The sequence below is a fragment of the Equus quagga genome, chromosome 5 (assembly GCF_021613505.1).
Source record: "Equus quagga isolate Etosha38 chromosome 5, UCLA_HA_Equagga_1.0, whole genome shotgun sequence".
NCBI lineage: Eukaryota > Metazoa > Chordata > Mammalia > Perissodactyla > Equidae > Equus > Equus quagga.
The window spans coordinates 25589984-25605637 of record NC_060271.1 but is presented as its reverse complement, the minus strand read 5'-3'; the positions used below and the strand labels follow the sequence as shown (position 1 = coordinate 25605637).

General features: G+C 43.4%; 1 protein-coding gene, 1 long non-coding RNA gene and 1 other non-coding gene across 14 annotated transcripts in view; 1 reads left to right on the top strand and 2 right to left on the bottom strand.

The window, feature by feature from the left end:
* LOC124240364 (uncharacterized) overlaps positions 1–1468 on the top strand; it is a 2582-nt gene extending 1114 nt beyond the window's left edge. The window contains exon 2 of the long non-coding RNA XR_006888850.1: positions 21–1468. This is a non-coding gene — a long non-coding RNA (uncharacterized LOC124240364). The remainder of the gene's footprint in view (positions 1–20) is intronic.
* PUM1 (pumilio RNA binding family member 1) overlaps positions 1–15654 on the bottom strand; it is a 122259-nt gene that overhangs the window by 6287 nt on the left and 100318 nt on the right. For 9 of the 12 annotated variants that reach the window (XM_046663370.1, XM_046663376.1, XM_046663375.1 and 6 more), the window contains 6 exons: positions 13851–14118; positions 12449–12578; positions 10504–10638; positions 7246–7383; positions 4855–4980; positions 3539–3660 (listed from right to left, as the gene is read on the bottom strand). In XM_046663370.1, coding sequence (XP_046519326.1) covers positions 3539–3660; positions 4855–4980; positions 7246–7383; positions 10504–10638; positions 12449–12578; positions 13851–14118 — 919 coding nt within the window. The remainder of the gene's footprint in view (positions 1–3538; positions 3661–4854; positions 4981–7245; positions 7384–10503; positions 10639–12448; positions 12579–13850; positions 14119–15654) is intronic. The other 3 variants (XM_046663373.1, XM_046663377.1, XM_046663374.1) reach the window with 1 other exon arrangement.
* On the bottom strand, positions 9523–9607 carry LOC124240533 (small nucleolar RNA SNORD103/SNORD85). The gene has a single exon (XR_006888922.1). It is a non-coding gene; the product is annotated as a small nucleolar RNA SNORD103/SNORD85 (small nucleolar RNA).

Here is a 15654-nt window from a genome sequence, read left to right as displayed (position 1 = left end):
ACACGCACCCTGCCATCCAGGTGGATGGCCCCTTACACACACACCCTAGCAGCCTTCCCTGAAATTGCACTGTTTGCCTATTTTACCTTCAGGGGCTGGAAAGGGCACGTGTGCCTACTCCAGGAGCACCTGAAGGCAGGGACGGCATCTTATTTCTTCTTCCAAAAGCCAGCTCTCTGGCTATTTGAACACTCATCACAAATAACCGTCAGCAGAATAATTCCCTATTCCAGAGGTTTTCAAACCATAAGAAGGTGTCTGTTGTTTCACGGAGCTCTGGAAGCATCTTCCCGCTGTTAGCTGGTTTTGCACATTGAGCTTATGCATGTGCTTTTACTTAGAAAACAAAATTCTCAAGCTGAAATGTTCAAGAACTACCATCCTACCAGACATTTCTTCAATCTTTCTTCCTACGATATACAGTGTATATCAAATCTACTGAGCTAATCCATCAAATCTAATTAAGACAACAGGCTCTCCCCTCCGGGGCGGAGATATGAGAAAACTTTTTTTCCCCACCTTCCTTTCAGAGTACCATGCAATTCTAGCATGAGCTGAAGGTGTGGCCCTGTGGACGTGACTCTCCTAATACCCACTGGCTTCTCCCTTAGCAGAAAAGAGTTAAGATATTACTGATCTGGGTCAGAGAGCACAAAGCCAGTCATGACCTCCCAATGTCCAGACAAAGAATTCAAGTCTTCTCAGCCCTGCTTGGCTGGGTTGCCCCTTCAGCCAGTCCAGGCCAGCATCCCCCACAAAGTGGTCGGGATTAGAGCAGGACTTTCTGCTAAACTGGGCTGAGGACAGGACACTCAGCACTGACCTGGCTTCCAGGAAAGCAAGCAGGGAGAGCAGCTACCGGCACAGCATCCGACTTGACTGACGCCTCCCCCCCCACAACACACCATCGACATCGTCTCAGTCTTTAAAGTTTATTCTAGTGTTTCAGAAACTGTGGTGACGACCTCATTGGTGGGCAGTGAAATCCACTTAGTGATTTGTGACCGGCTTTTTTCTTTAATGAAACAGAACAGTAAGCACGGGAATGAGTCACGGGCAGCACAGTTTCAGCTGCGTGTGTGCAAGTGCCTTTGCAGGCAAAGTCGATGACAACTTACTCTCTATTCTGGGTCACCGTCAAAAATGTCAGAAAGTAACTAATCTGTTTTATTGGTATATTTCTTTTGATTTATTTTCAAGTTTACTGGCTCCTTTTCCATTATTTACTATTCAGGCCATACAGATGATTTTATTTCAGGTGATATATTTTTTTCTATTCTAGAACTTCCATTTTCTTCTTTTTCTAAGTTTCTAATTTTCTACTAACATTTCTTATCTTTTCACTCATTACAAGTATGTTCTCCTTTACGTCCTTGAGTTTAACTAAAATAGCCGCCTTATCATCCTTCTCTGTGGACATCTGGATGGTGGTCTGGAACTATGCATTCGTTGTTTTTTTTTCTTTTTTCTTGAGTATAGGTCACATTTTCCTGTTACCTAGACACAAGCGAGTGATACACTGCTGAAAGTGAGTTCCATTATGTTCCTCCAAAGAGTGTTACTCCCACATCCCCTTCTTCTAGTGCAGTTAACTTGACTGAACTCAAACTGCAAACATCTCCCATTCAGCAGGCAGCAGCAGAAATCTCAGTTCAATTACTTGGGCTGCCTCAAGTCTGTCCCATGCAAGCGTGGTTCAGGAGTCAACCAGATACTTGGGAAGTTTAAATTTGGGCCTCCCCTCCTCTGGTTCTCTTCCTTTCCAGGACTTCTCCCGTTACTTTGTCCTTCCTATTGTCATGGGTGCCCCAAACTATGCCTTGTGGGAACCCTGGAGATTTTCTATTCCACTTTAGGAGCCCAGCCTGGAGCAGACTGGGAAGTACCTACAGAATAAAAGTTATTAAAAATGGGAAATTTCCTGATTAGAGTCGACAATACTGTATATTATACGCTTCAAAGTTGCTAAGAGACTAGATCTTAACAGTTCTCAACACACACACAAAAATGTTAATCATGTGACATGGCAAAGGTGTTAACTAAGGCTACTGTAGTAATCATGCAGCAACATATAAACATATCACAGCAACATACTGTCCACCTCAAACTTACACAACGCTCTATGTCAAGAATAGCACAAAAAGAAAAAGAAATTTTTTTAAGGGGCCAAGGAATTTTCCCCAGTGCAATTACCTTCTTCCAAGTATCAGCAGCCACCCAACTCCCCTCTCCCCCCTTACCTACCTGCTCTTGGTCACTCTCTAATATCTTCAGGCAGTTTTTTTGCCATTTTGTCCACAAGTCTTTTTTTTTTTCTTTTGAGGAAAATTAGCCCTGAGCTAACTGCTGCCAATCCTTCTCTTTTTGCTGAGGAAGACTGGCCCTGAGCTAACATCTATGCCCATCTTCCTCTACTTTATATGTGGGACACCAGCCACAGCATGGCTTGCCAAGTGGTGCCATATCTCCACCCAGGATCCGAACCAGCGAACCCTGGGCCACCAAATCGGAACGTGCGAACTTAACCACTGCGCCACCAGGCTGGCCTCCACAATTTATACTACTTCTCTGTGGGAGGGTTGGGCCCACAGTGGTTATTTGGTCATTCCCAAACCACAAGTCTACTGTAATATTAATACTTACTCTATATCCAAGGGTGAGATATTAAACACACTGGACAAAAAAGTAAACAGGCCAGTGACCCAAGAAGAAACCTCACAGACTCTGACCCTTCCTCCCTGGTGCTGGCAAATGTCCCAAAAAAAAGCAACACAAGGTCCAGGAGATGAGCCTGACACGGTTAGACTACTGCAGCACTGGCTCTACAAGTGCTTTTCTTTCTTTGCTCTATTTTCCATGCTGTAATAAGATTTCACAAATTAAAACTAAACAAGTTAAAAACATCAAGTTTGTATGAGTCCCACCTGCCTTGCAATTTATCCTACACACCAGATAAGAAAAACAGTCCAAAAATACAAATGTACTGTGTACATTAGAAGACCATACCACTGAGCCACTGGAGGGCCATCAGTGTCTTCTCCAACCTCTGCCACTTATAAGCTACCTAAAACATCTTTCACAACCTGGGAAGAACTAGTGTGTTTTATTCTTGAGCTGGGACCATATGAAGACTGGAAAGGAAATTCTAAGAATAAGACCCGCACAGAGATAAGGTATACTGCCTCTCAGTTGAAGAGACAGAGGAGTAAAGGCCAGAAGAGGAAACGGAAGAAAGAACACTTCACAATTCCAAACAAAAAAGTTAACGAAATGTTCAGTTTATCAAAGTATAAAACATATTCTTTAGAAACATATCCCCCAGATTTCACAGTGGCTGACTAGGGAAGTGAGCCCACGAAGGGACTTTTCAGGTTTTATATTTGTAGAAGAACTATTTGACTTCTTAAGATACGTATACTTAAAGAAAAACAAACATTTTTTAAAAAAAGAAGATATTTCATTTTTGCTCTCTAGACCTGAAAATACTTTTTGATCCTCTCTTACGGAAAGCAGAGTGTGTGTGATTCAAAGCACATACCTCGCAAATTTGTGCTGACTCAGTACAAGCACATTGCCTCGGATTTCTGCCACGATTTTACTTTTATCTTCAGGACGACCGTGCTCCAGTACATGCTGGATTACATAATTTCCGTATTGATCCTGTTTGAGAAACAACAAGAGAAATGAAATTTGTGTACAAACAAGCTCCGTGGGCTGCCCACGTCCATCTGCTCCACACCCATCTTCCCGCAGCGCCACGACGGCTCACCTGCACCCAGACCAACACACAACTTTACAAACGGACAGGCAGTGACACTCCTTCCCTATCAGTACAACACAGGAACACGCTACCACCAAACGATGGAATGTTCCTCCACACGCTTATGCCCCAGGCCCAGCTGGGCCTTCATGAAGCAGCCTACACCCTACACAGTACACCTAGACCCTACACAAAACACAGACATCCTCTCATTAAAAAAGAATTTTAAGGGAGGGGAGGTGGGAATAAAGAGCTATTTTTCCTCCAAACAGAAATGTACAAATGGTTCACTGAACCTATCTAAAAAAAGGAAAACTGGAAACAATGTTTATGTACAACAAAACAGGCAACAGCTAATTAAATAAGATCACAAGCATATAATGGCTGTGCTCGGCCGTCTAAAGTGTAAGATACTTTGAGAGGATAAACGTGTGCAAATAAGGAATTCCAGAGGCAACAATATTCATTTGTAAGATGTAAAGAAGAGTGTACAAATAGCTTTTTTTCAGTGCCAATGCCAAACGTGTGCTTCTGGACGGTAAGATTATGGTTTGTTTCTTTTGTTCTGCTTCTACTTTCTGCACTTGCAAATTTGTCTACAATGAATATTTAATACATTGATGATCTCACAACTCCTACCAAAACAAACAAGAAATGTTAACAAAAAAACTTCCTTCAGTACAACACTACATATAGAAAGTGTTCAAATGGTCAGTGTGGGCGAAATTTTTAGTGGTAGAAGCAAGACAAAGTTTCAAAGCCAGAAAGAAGAAATCAACTAATCCCTTTAGTTCATTTGAAATGATGACACTGAGAGCCAGGAGATGAAGCGGCCTGTGGTGACACAGCGAGCTAGGCCAGCACAGAGCTCAGGTAGGTGGGGGTCTCCGCGCCCAGGCCCAGGCCCAGGTTCCAGTCATCACCCACATGGAGAAAACACGAATGGGCTGGTGTAAATGAAAACTTGCCCAGAACTTCAGCGGCATGTTAAACACATCAACATGACCCCTTCCAGAACGGATCCCCGCGCTGAGCAGACGTGGGCCGCGCGAGCCCACAGGTGTCTGCAGTTGCTCTACTGGCAACTCCACTACCTGTACAAGCTGCTCTGTATGCTGGTGAAGCTCCTCTAAGATGGGGAGTGTCTGGTCAGGGAGGCAGTGCTCCAGGATCCTCTGAATCACTCGGCAGCCATAAGGATGTGTGGACAAAGCAAATACCTAGGGCAGACACACACACATAAGAAAGCCAAAAATGACAGCCGCCACTTTCAGCACTTCAGCATTGTTTATATACATTATCCCGTTAATCTTCACACCAACCCTGAGACAGAGTCAGGAGTATTCTCAGCATCCAGATGAGAAAACTGCAGCTCCTAGAAGTCTGCATAATGTGCCCAGTCATACAGGAGTAAATGACAGAGCCAGGATCGTTTCCTAGGCCGACTCAAAAGCCCAATTTTAAATATGGCATTTACGTTCTCTCTACAAACAATAAGGGGGTGGGGGGGGGGGGCGCCATTTCTTAACTATTCTAGGAAATCATAGATGTACATAAATTCAGAGCTGAAAATGACTTTCCCAAGAAGCCTAGAAAGGAAGGGAGAATTAGTCAAGGTCAAGAAAAACACAAGAGTCCACAGAGTCAAAAGTGAGAGCTAAAAACAAGAAGACAAAGGCTGGGATCAAATCCTGAAGGCTTCACAGAACCGCACTGCAACGCTGTGAATTGAACCAGGGTGTGTTCCAGCATAAACAAGAGCTTCCTCTTTTGTTGGGTCTGGAGCAAGACAAGCACATGGGCTTCAGACCCAAACCACTCAATCTCAAGTCTGCCCTTCCTAGTTGAGTGACATGGGGCAACCTGCACCTCAGATCTGTTATCAAGAGCAATGACAGTAACAATAAGAACAGCAGCAACAGCTAACACTTATCGGACGTTTACCAAGCGACAGTCACTGCACAAGCACTTCATACACAGCTTTAGATACGCGGCTGTCTGTGGACACCTGCATACCCAAGCAGTGTAGTGCACGATTCTCCTTGACTTTAGCTTTATAAAAATGCTAAACACTCAGTCTGGAATAACTGACTGGTTACACACCTAGGCCAGGAGCGCTGGATCACGGGAAACATAAATGTTGAACTTTCAAAGAGGACACTAAATGATTTTCCAAGAAGGTTGTGCTAGTATCTCTTCCCACCAGCAGCATAGCAGATTCCACATTCCCGCCAGTACGCAGTAACCAATAGGGAGAAAATGGTCTATCATCCGGGACCTTATTTTGCATTTTCTTGACTACTAATGGAATTATTTTTTCATATGACTACTGGCAATTTGTGTTTCTTCTGTCTATTCACGCTTCTGGCCCATTTTTGTATTAGCTGGTATTGTTCTCTTTGAATACAGAGTTCTTTACGTATTCTGGTTATCAATTGTTCGGCAGTTCATCTTGAAAATATTCTCTCCCACTTGGTGGCTTAATCTTTTTACTTCCTTGTTGTATATTTCGATAAACATAAGATCTTAATTTTAAAGTAAACAGGTCTACTTTTTTTCATTAACTCAGAAAACCCCAATAACACCCTGGGTTAATGTCTGTAATGTACTTAACCAATGCCAGAATTAAACAAACACCAAAACCTAAACAACTCTAAAATTCTATTTCCATATAGGCTTCACAGGATACATGACTACACTTGAAAATCTACTTGGTATTTCCATTCTTTTTTCCCTTTCCTAAAAAAAAAACCAGAAGACAATTCACACACCCAAGAAGGAGATGTGCTTTACTCTCTTGTCCCACCTTAGCTTAGGAAGATGTGAGGATGTTGTTTTTTTTGGCAAAAGACATTGATAACAATAGCCAATTAAGTGGCAATTCTGGAAAAACCAAGGCATAAGAAGACATCAACTCTGTTTGGAAGCCGGTCCTAACAGCACACGGGCTCTTGCAACGCACAGGTAAACGGGAGAAATTAGAAGCTTTAGATGCTTTCTCTGGTTGTGTGGCCACTTAACAGAGTTCAAACCAATCTGATCACTGCCCCGCCCCACCCCCCAAAATTCAGCAAGAAGCACCTTGTTATTTAAAAAATATATTCACACATGACCTGCAAGATTAGTTCTGTAAGTGATTTGAATTTTAAAATGCGATTAAACTTTTGAACATCAAGATGAATAGCACTTAACCAAAGGAAAAAATTTATTCTTCAAACATGGGATTTAATCCTAACAATTCTAGTGACAGTATGTCATCCCACACGAACAGAACTTGTATTAACGATGGATAGAAGCCCCATGGACAGTTAAGGCAGAGACATGGGTACACAGAGCTGGGTATCTGACACCACTGAACAGGACTGCTATTTCCTGCGGTCTAAGACAGTAAGCACCAGAGAACACCCCACAAATCCTAGCCCGCTCTCTGCACGCAATGGAAATAGCATCCACTGTTTCCCGTATTTCTTCCCTAAGTCACTTACCTGCCCCTTAAATGCATCGATGATAAACTGCAAAGACTGGGGCTGCACACACTCAATGCATTTCTGAACCACGTGGTTGCCGTTCTGGTCCTTCACACACTTCAGGACGTGGCCATCTAGTTCCCGAACCATCTCATTCTATTGGAGACAAGGAAAGAAAGCACCACCAGAATCACAGCGAGCAAACACCTGGACAAACAACGCTCATTCCCAGACACAACCGCAGCGAATTCATGATAATCAAAGTCAAACAACTCAGCTGTGGCACTATGACAAACTGGCAACAAATGAGGACTAGAGTGTTTCCCATGTTAGCAAATTTCCTCTAATAGTTACCAGTCTAAAAAAGGTCTCTAACTTGCAAAAGACCTCTGGGAGTTTTAAAAAATGTAGACATCTTCAAATAGAAAGGACCCTATAAAAGTACAGTGTATTCGAGAATTTCACATCCAAGTCATCATGTTTCTATCAGGACGACACTATGAGGTCGTCTTATCAACAAGGACAGCGGTTCCTCTACAGCGTACTCCAGTCGAGGCAGAGCTCAAAGTGCCTCACATCTCTCGACTCAACGAATTCTTACAAGAATCTCAGGCAATGGACACTATTATAGATGAGGAAATCGAGGCACAGACAAACTAAATGACTTATTAAAATCACACACCTACACTGCAAAGATTCAAATCTAAGCAATCTGGCTACTGTGGTGTTGTTTTAAGACAGTGTCAGCAAACCACCTGTCAGTTATCTATTATCCTGCATGCCCCCTCCACCCATATATATGAGGAAACTAAGTTTGAGAGGAGCTAACCAATGTACTTCAGACTATAGATAGAAAGTGACTGAATCAGAACTTTAGCCCATGTCTGTGACTCCGACATGATCTTTCTGCCAGTCCACAGTGACTGCCATGTCAGCAGGAACAATACTCAGTTAAGTAATGACAAGTGTCCATACTCAGGGAATCTAGAGGAAGGTCAGATATTGAGAGAGAGAGAGTGTGTGTGTAGGGAACGGGTGGAGGGGACAAGGGTGCAGGCAGAGAGATGCTGGGATTTTGACTGGCCTCGCTCCCCAAAGCTCTGCCGCGCCAGCGCTGGCTGTCTGGAAGCTGAGCACCCGCATCGAGCCTGGGCCCTGGTACCCGCTGCCCCGTTTCCTGGCTGTACCCACTCTCTGTTTATTAGTTCCACTGCGTTGACTCTACATTTATGGTGGAAGACCGTAGGCCAGTTTAAGATGGTGACACTTCTGAATGCAATGTCTTAAATCCCTGAGATGTTGAATATGTCAAAACAACTAAGGGATTTTCTAATTGAAGAAGTTCAAGATTACAATGCCAGGAAGTAAAACAAGTAAAAGGCAACACTCAGGAAAGTTTCCTAAAGCAGTTCATCAAATGTCAGAAAAGAATGATTTATTCTAGAAATATAATTATGGGAATAAGTAGAGAATGATGCATATGTAAAGGCAAGGAAGACCTGAAATCAAAATGAAGCACAAGCGGATCCCTGGAAAACTTTCTTGAACCCAAAAGAGGTAAAAACTCCCCCAGAGATGAGTTACTCTCACCTTAAAATAATAAAGTTGCATCAGGAAAACAGTAAATTATCCATAGCAGGAAGAGTAGTTGAGGCCCAGAACAAGACAAAAGAAACCAGACCAGAAACAGATACACAGAAATATAGCGCAGAAAGAACAAGAGCCTGAGGGGAAGGGAAGGGAGGTGAAAAGCTACTACAATGTAGTCATCCAGTCAGAAAACAGAAAACGGTAAAATCTGAAAAGCTGGAGACAAAATCAACAATTTACCACAATCAAGAGAGAGGTCAAAGATGAGAAAAATACCTGGGAACCTGAAATATTCCTGCTTTCTTTCAGCAAGTGGGCATTACGGTCAAAAAAAAAAGAGGAAGAAACTTCCATGTTCAAAAGAAATAAGAAACTTTTTATATAAGTAAGAATCTCAGGGAAACTTAAAACTGATAATGATTCGAACAGCCGAGGAAACTGCCAGCAGCAGCCTCCCCCCCGCTTCTAACCACTCACACACAAACCCCTTCCACTGCCGCCTCTCCAGCACTGAACACTGCAGAGCAAACCGCAAACCTGCCGCGTGGCCAACGCTCCCTCTGCCGGCACTGGCGTCTCGACACGCACATCTGTGCGTCTCACAACCTAAGGACTCTGGACTCTCCCAGCCTTCAACTGCCATCACCGTCGCCGGTGCGGTGTTGTCTCGTGTCTTGTTTCGAACTGGAGGTGCCGGGTGCCTCGTCTGGCTCAGAACTTGAGTCCATAACACAGATTCTCATTACCGAACCTTGTTCTCAGTGAGGGCAAGTGGCTCATCATTGCCAGACCACGGCCATGCCTCCAGTGAGGAGAGCTGAGGGAGTTCAGAGTCCCCAGGCCGAGGGCTCAGGTCAGCAGCCCGAGGCTCGCAGCACTGCCTGGCACAAGCACGGCTGCAGCACACCCGCCCGCGGTTTGGTTCTGCTCCTGGCCCCTGCGGCCTGGGTGGGGCCGGCTGGACCTGCTCTGTGACTGTCCCTGAAGCCGTGGGCTTCTCCAGGTGCTGTGTCAGCTCCCACTCACAGCGCCTGGGGACAGTTCAGATTTCTGCCCCTCTTCTCCTAACTCCTCTTCAGCCCGGACTTCTCCCGCAAACCTCCCTTCAAAGACTCGGGGCACGTGCTCCCCCTGCTCTCCCACACCATGCTCTGTGGGCAGGAATCAGTCTCCGTCGTCTCTGTGCTGGTGTCTGGCAGAGAGCGGGCCTCAGGTCAATGTGCCAGAGCAGGCCCTGCACTGGGCAGGCAGGCACTCAGTAAATGGCGGTGGAAGGAAGGAATAAGAGGGAGGAAGTGAAGGAAAATGGAAGGTGGGTTGGATAAAAGTCTGGTTTATTGGAGCGGTCAATTCAGGTTGCAGAAAAGGACAACTTACTAGTGTTTTATCTGCTTCAGTTCTCACCAAACAAAAACCCACCTATAAAATTGCACCCACTAAGCACTAAGTTGTAATCAAAGAGAAGAGTGTTTGAAACCACTAGTTTTAACACAAGACACTTGATCCATTATAAATTTACAAAATGAATTGCACAGTTCATGCTGGCCATGCACAGAAAGGCAGCCAAAAGCACCAAAGAAAAACAAAACTGAAACTAAAACTAAAGACTGACAAATTTACAGGGTTTACTATATGTACCATGGAGAAACATTAAACACCAAGAAAAAAGTTAAAGGGGAAACTTACAATTACCTGCTGGTCTGCAGGAATAAATTCGAGAGCTTTCTGGATAACACGGCAGCCATACATCTGCAATGCCAATGACAGGACGTGGCCTCGAATCCGTTCTGCCAAAGCCAGCTTCTGCTCAAGGCTGCCAAACTAGACACAACGTGTGAGTGAATACCACGACTTAGGTAGAAGGAAAGAAACCAGAGAAAGCACAGCATCACTATTCTCCATCTGCCGCTGGCATGCCTCTTCCAGCCCTGTCACCTATGATTAACTATACCTTCTGTTTAGAAAGTCTTTGTTTCTTCAAGTCAGTAGTTCTCAGCCTCTGATTATGAAAAACCCTTTTAAATGTTAAGAAATTTCTCAGATATCCAATAGTAGTAGTTTCACTAATATGTGCTAAACAAATATGTAATTCCTCAAAGCTGCCATTAATCCATTAATATTATTAAGTGAATCCATACTCTAGTAATTACAGGAGCATTTATATTTATTCTAAAATAACAATACATGTGGGAAACATGGTTTATTAGGGCTTCAGACGCTGTCTGGGGAAGATTCAGACTTGTTGCAGCAAACCTATGGCCCACCAGGTGCCTGCGGCCCACGGACTGGAAAGCTCCTCTCTCATCTACGCGGAGTCTGAGCCGACGCTCAGGGGGACACTGTTTGGGATTAGCGCTCTAAATCACTCCAAGAGTAGATGTCGTCACTTACACAAGGCAACTGAGTCAGAGGAAAAAGTGAGTAGAATCGAGACGTAAGGCCTCACCACGTTAAATTCTTCCCAGAATGACTTTCCATCCCTGGTTTTTTATTTGCTTTTGAAGAGCATGATCGTGAGACTGGAGGAAACTTTAGAATAATTAGCTTGCCCAATCCACTCATTTTCCATACAAGGGAACTATGGTCCAGGAAAGTTCTCTAGCTTGCTCCAAATCATGTGGCTATCATCCACTGTTCACTCTGCCACCTCTAGCTGCACTAACCTCTGGAGCTGGAGATCTCTGTATTTTTATATCTGTGACAAAATAGCCGTGAAAAGACATTCTAAACTCAAAAATCTAAGAGTCATGTTTAGGCTGGCTTCTCAGCCCATAGCTGGAGAATTCAGTGTCAAAGAACTTGAGTCTATGAGAGAAGCTGGGACGGAAGGGGCTGTGAGTCATTCTTTAATCTACACACACATCAAACAAACTAAGATGTAAGAAGTTTTCCAATTCCTTTGGTTGGGGGTAGGTAATGAGCAGTGTTCCAGTATTTTCCCCCTGAACCAGATTCTTCATCTCAAGGTTTCATTCCCTTCTGGAGTGATAACTTGAGGTTGTTGACACCAGAGCAACAGGGCTACAACGGTAAGCAAAAACTCCCTGTCGTTCTGACATTTTAGTTTAGGGGGGAAACAGACATTAATCCAACAATCTCATTAATCCTTTCTAAAGACAACGGTAACAAGGGTGGACATTATTCACATTAATGGAGGAAAAACAAGGAACCAAGGCCAAAGGAGAACCCAAGAAGAAGCATTGATCAATTCTCACGACTGTAGTTTATGATGAAAAACACTACAGTTGGTGTCCAAAGATAATTCTCTAGGAATCCTAAAAAAAGTAATTCCTTTCTCAGAACATTTTATTTGTGATCAGCTAAAATTATCTTACAAGGATTATTTCCTCCAAAACTGACATGTTGAGTGAAACTATTGAAACAATCAGAAATAATGTGCTGGATCCTAAATGCGGACAATGGTTTTCCAAAACAGACTGGCATCATCTGCCTGGGTATTTAAATGACATCCTGCTGCGGCTGAATCAGAGACCACTGAAAAGCTCTTCAAAATGACCACACACTTCATTGTGAGGACTGGAATGGGAATGCAGTTCTAAAAACAGCTAATAAAAATCAAAATGCTCTGGAGATTCTCTAAAGCCACAGGCTAGAGAGAACAAAGGCTTACTTCAAAGAACTTCTGAATGACGTAGTTTCCAAACACATCCACCATCAGCTGGTAGGCGGCCTGCAGGATCTCGTTGAAGACAAGCTGGCGCTCAGTCGGTGTGGCACGCTCGAGTTTCAGCTGAATGAATCTGAAGCACAGAGTTAAAAGGGCAATTACAGCATTTCAGGAAGACTTGGAAATAAATAAGAATTAGCTCAATTTATATGATGTATCAGTTTTGAAACTATATGTATGTGTGTGTATGTGTGCACACACGCACAATGGTGTTATTTAAATAAAGCACTTGAGCTCACTTAATTGAAGAACTTACAAAGAAAAAAATTTTATAGTGTGCAGTACCCCCTAACTTACCTGAGCTTTTAGAAGTATCCTTAAATTTCAATGTCTTTCCTTACAGCAGGACATATGTACAAAATTTTATTTATGTATGGAGTTGAGGGGGAGACGGGAAGGGGGGCAAGAAAAGAGAGGAGGGGGTGAAGGCAGGCATAACACAGGGAAAACTCTACCTGACTTCTTCCCTTAGAAACCAGACCCACGTCAATAAACTCAAAGCCCCTGGCTCTTCCTGCATGCTTTCACTCGTACTCATAGGAAGTGGTATTCATTAATGGTGTGGAACAGTCGTTACAAATGTCTGCAGTGTCTTCTGAAGTAGCTGCTACTCATTTTGTCTTTTTTAATGCAGGTGACTAAACCAGAAAAACCAGTAGCAAGCTGGCAGAACTTAAAAAGGAGGTAGGTTCTTTAGAAGCTGTTTCAGTAGGCACGGTCAAAGAGAAACAGGGACAAACAGGAAAGAAGGATGGGTAATGTCACCATAATTATGCTTTTTCTCCAGGACCACAGTCCCTTTCTGTGAAACCCACTGGAACAGCCAGACAGAGAGGGGTAACTCAAGCTCAATTCTGTGTTTCTTAAAAGCTTCTTCTCTCTCACGTCTGCGGAGCAAAACAACAAAGAGAAGTGGTCGAGCTGTCTGACTCCTGAGCACCAGAGATCCACACCTGTATCTGAATAGCGTCTCTGAGAGCAAGATTCTTAGCAGTGACTGAAGGAGCAAAGTGTGCACGTCTCTGTGTTAGTGCTTCTGTTTCTTAAACTGCAGACATTCTGTGAGGTTCTCATGAAGAAGCCACACCCGGCTAATCACGCAGAAAGGCAAAATGGTTTGTTGTAAGCATGCGATCCAGACTACTAACTGGCTCTGTTCAATCACTTGCATATCTGGTGACACCCATATCCATGTCCCTCTGAAGTAAAGAATGGGAAACATATCGGGAGGCAAACTCTGTTTCAATTATTTTACGGCAATTTACTTAGTGTATACTTTATCTGAAGCACGGAATTTAAGGCATTAAAATTTCAGTTACCTTCAATGCCAAAGCCAAGTCCTCACCTGGACCCATGCTGGTCTTGGGAAAATTCCATTATATGCCCAGCAATCTCCCGCAGTTGTAAATTGGGGTACCGGTTATTTCGAAAATCTTCCAAAAGCCTGCTCCTGCCAGAGGGCATGACATCAGACATTCCATACCGCAAACGGGAGGAAGAAAAAAGGGTGCTGCTGGGGCTGAAGAGGCTGGAGGCACTGCTCGCGCTGCGGTACTTGGCTTCAGCGCCTGGAGCAGCAGAGATGTATCTTCCACTGCCATTTGTGAGTCCTCCTGTTGGTTACAGAACAGGAGAACTCAAGACTCATTCTTAAGGAACCTTGTTCAAGAGAGGAAAAAGCATCCCACACATGAAATCCTGCATCATCTCTGATTTCTTTTTAGTTGGTGCTTTTGTGTTAAGATTCAATTCTATTGGTGCCAAGACTTTCACAAGGCCAACTCACCCAGCTGGAAGGAAACTCTTGCACAAAGACTGAGAGGGGAATGCTTTAACCAGTGATAAGAGACTGCAGGCAATAATAGAGCAATAGTTAGTGTAGCTCTTAGTAAGTAAAACGTCGGGGGCAGTGGCTGCCATGTGAACCAGCTCCTGAGCACCAGAAAACACAACAATCCATGGAGACTTCACCGGTTTTCCACTCTGAGCTCTGTGGAGATTCCTGCCATTGGTGAGTCATTCCCACTCCCGTTTGAAACCCTTCCTTGAAAAAAATTCAGGGTACCCAGATTGGTCTCTTTTATACAGGGAGCCGCCAAAAGAACTTTGAAGAGATGGTTGTGCCACTAAATAGAAGTTTGAAAAACACTAAGGCACCCCAGGCCGAAGACAGACACAGGGATAGAAAAAGAAGGACCGAAGCTTGGAAACGGAAGGTTTTCAAGTTCTTCATCAAGAACAGGCAGCTGGTAACACCTTCTATTGGGACAGAGCTGAAATGATTGCAATAGCAACAACTTTTGTGCTACTGACATTGCTGTTTTGAATGATGACAAGGGAATAGTAACTGTGAATCCCTAGACAGATAAAATAGAGATAGGACCAAAAGGCTTATCAAAACATAGAGTAGAGTAGTAATTACAATGAGTATGTATTTTCAAGATTCTTATTTTGTTACAATGGTTTTTTTTAACTTTAGATTATACTATGAAAAGGATGTGAAGCCTTTTTTCTTTTTTCCCCCCACTTTTAAACAAAAAAGCAAAGCAGGTAAGTACCACACGAGCCACACAGTGTAGATGAATAACAATGCAGGACCCGCGAGGAAAGCCACCCAGCATGAACTGCCCAGCAACTTATTCCTGAGTTCCAATGAATGAGTTTAATGGCAGCTATAAAATGATACCCAGCTTGGACTTCTCCACAGAATTCTAAGGCCCAGCTTCAAAGGTCTGGGTCTCAATGAAAGTGACAGATCCAAAAGGAAATGGCTCAGTGTTAAAATCCGTACATTTACCAAGCCTTTGTCCTATGCCAGCCAGGCTCTATGCTAGAAGTATTTCATATAAACTTTCTACTGAATCCTCACTGGCATTTTGGAAAAGGAATTTCTAATTCCCATTTATGTAACACAAAATTAAGACCCAAAGAGGTGAAAAGCTGTCCAAAGATACAAAACCCAAAATTATGGCCAGAATTTGTCACAGGACTCTTGACTCCAGAGTTAGTGCCCTCGCAACTACACGAGACTCATTTTCAGACTTAGTTATATCAAATTTTCTTGTTCTAAAGAACACTGTTATTGCTGTAAAATTCCACAATATTTCTTAATCCAAACAGAAAACATTTCTTTAAAGAAGAGAGGAGGT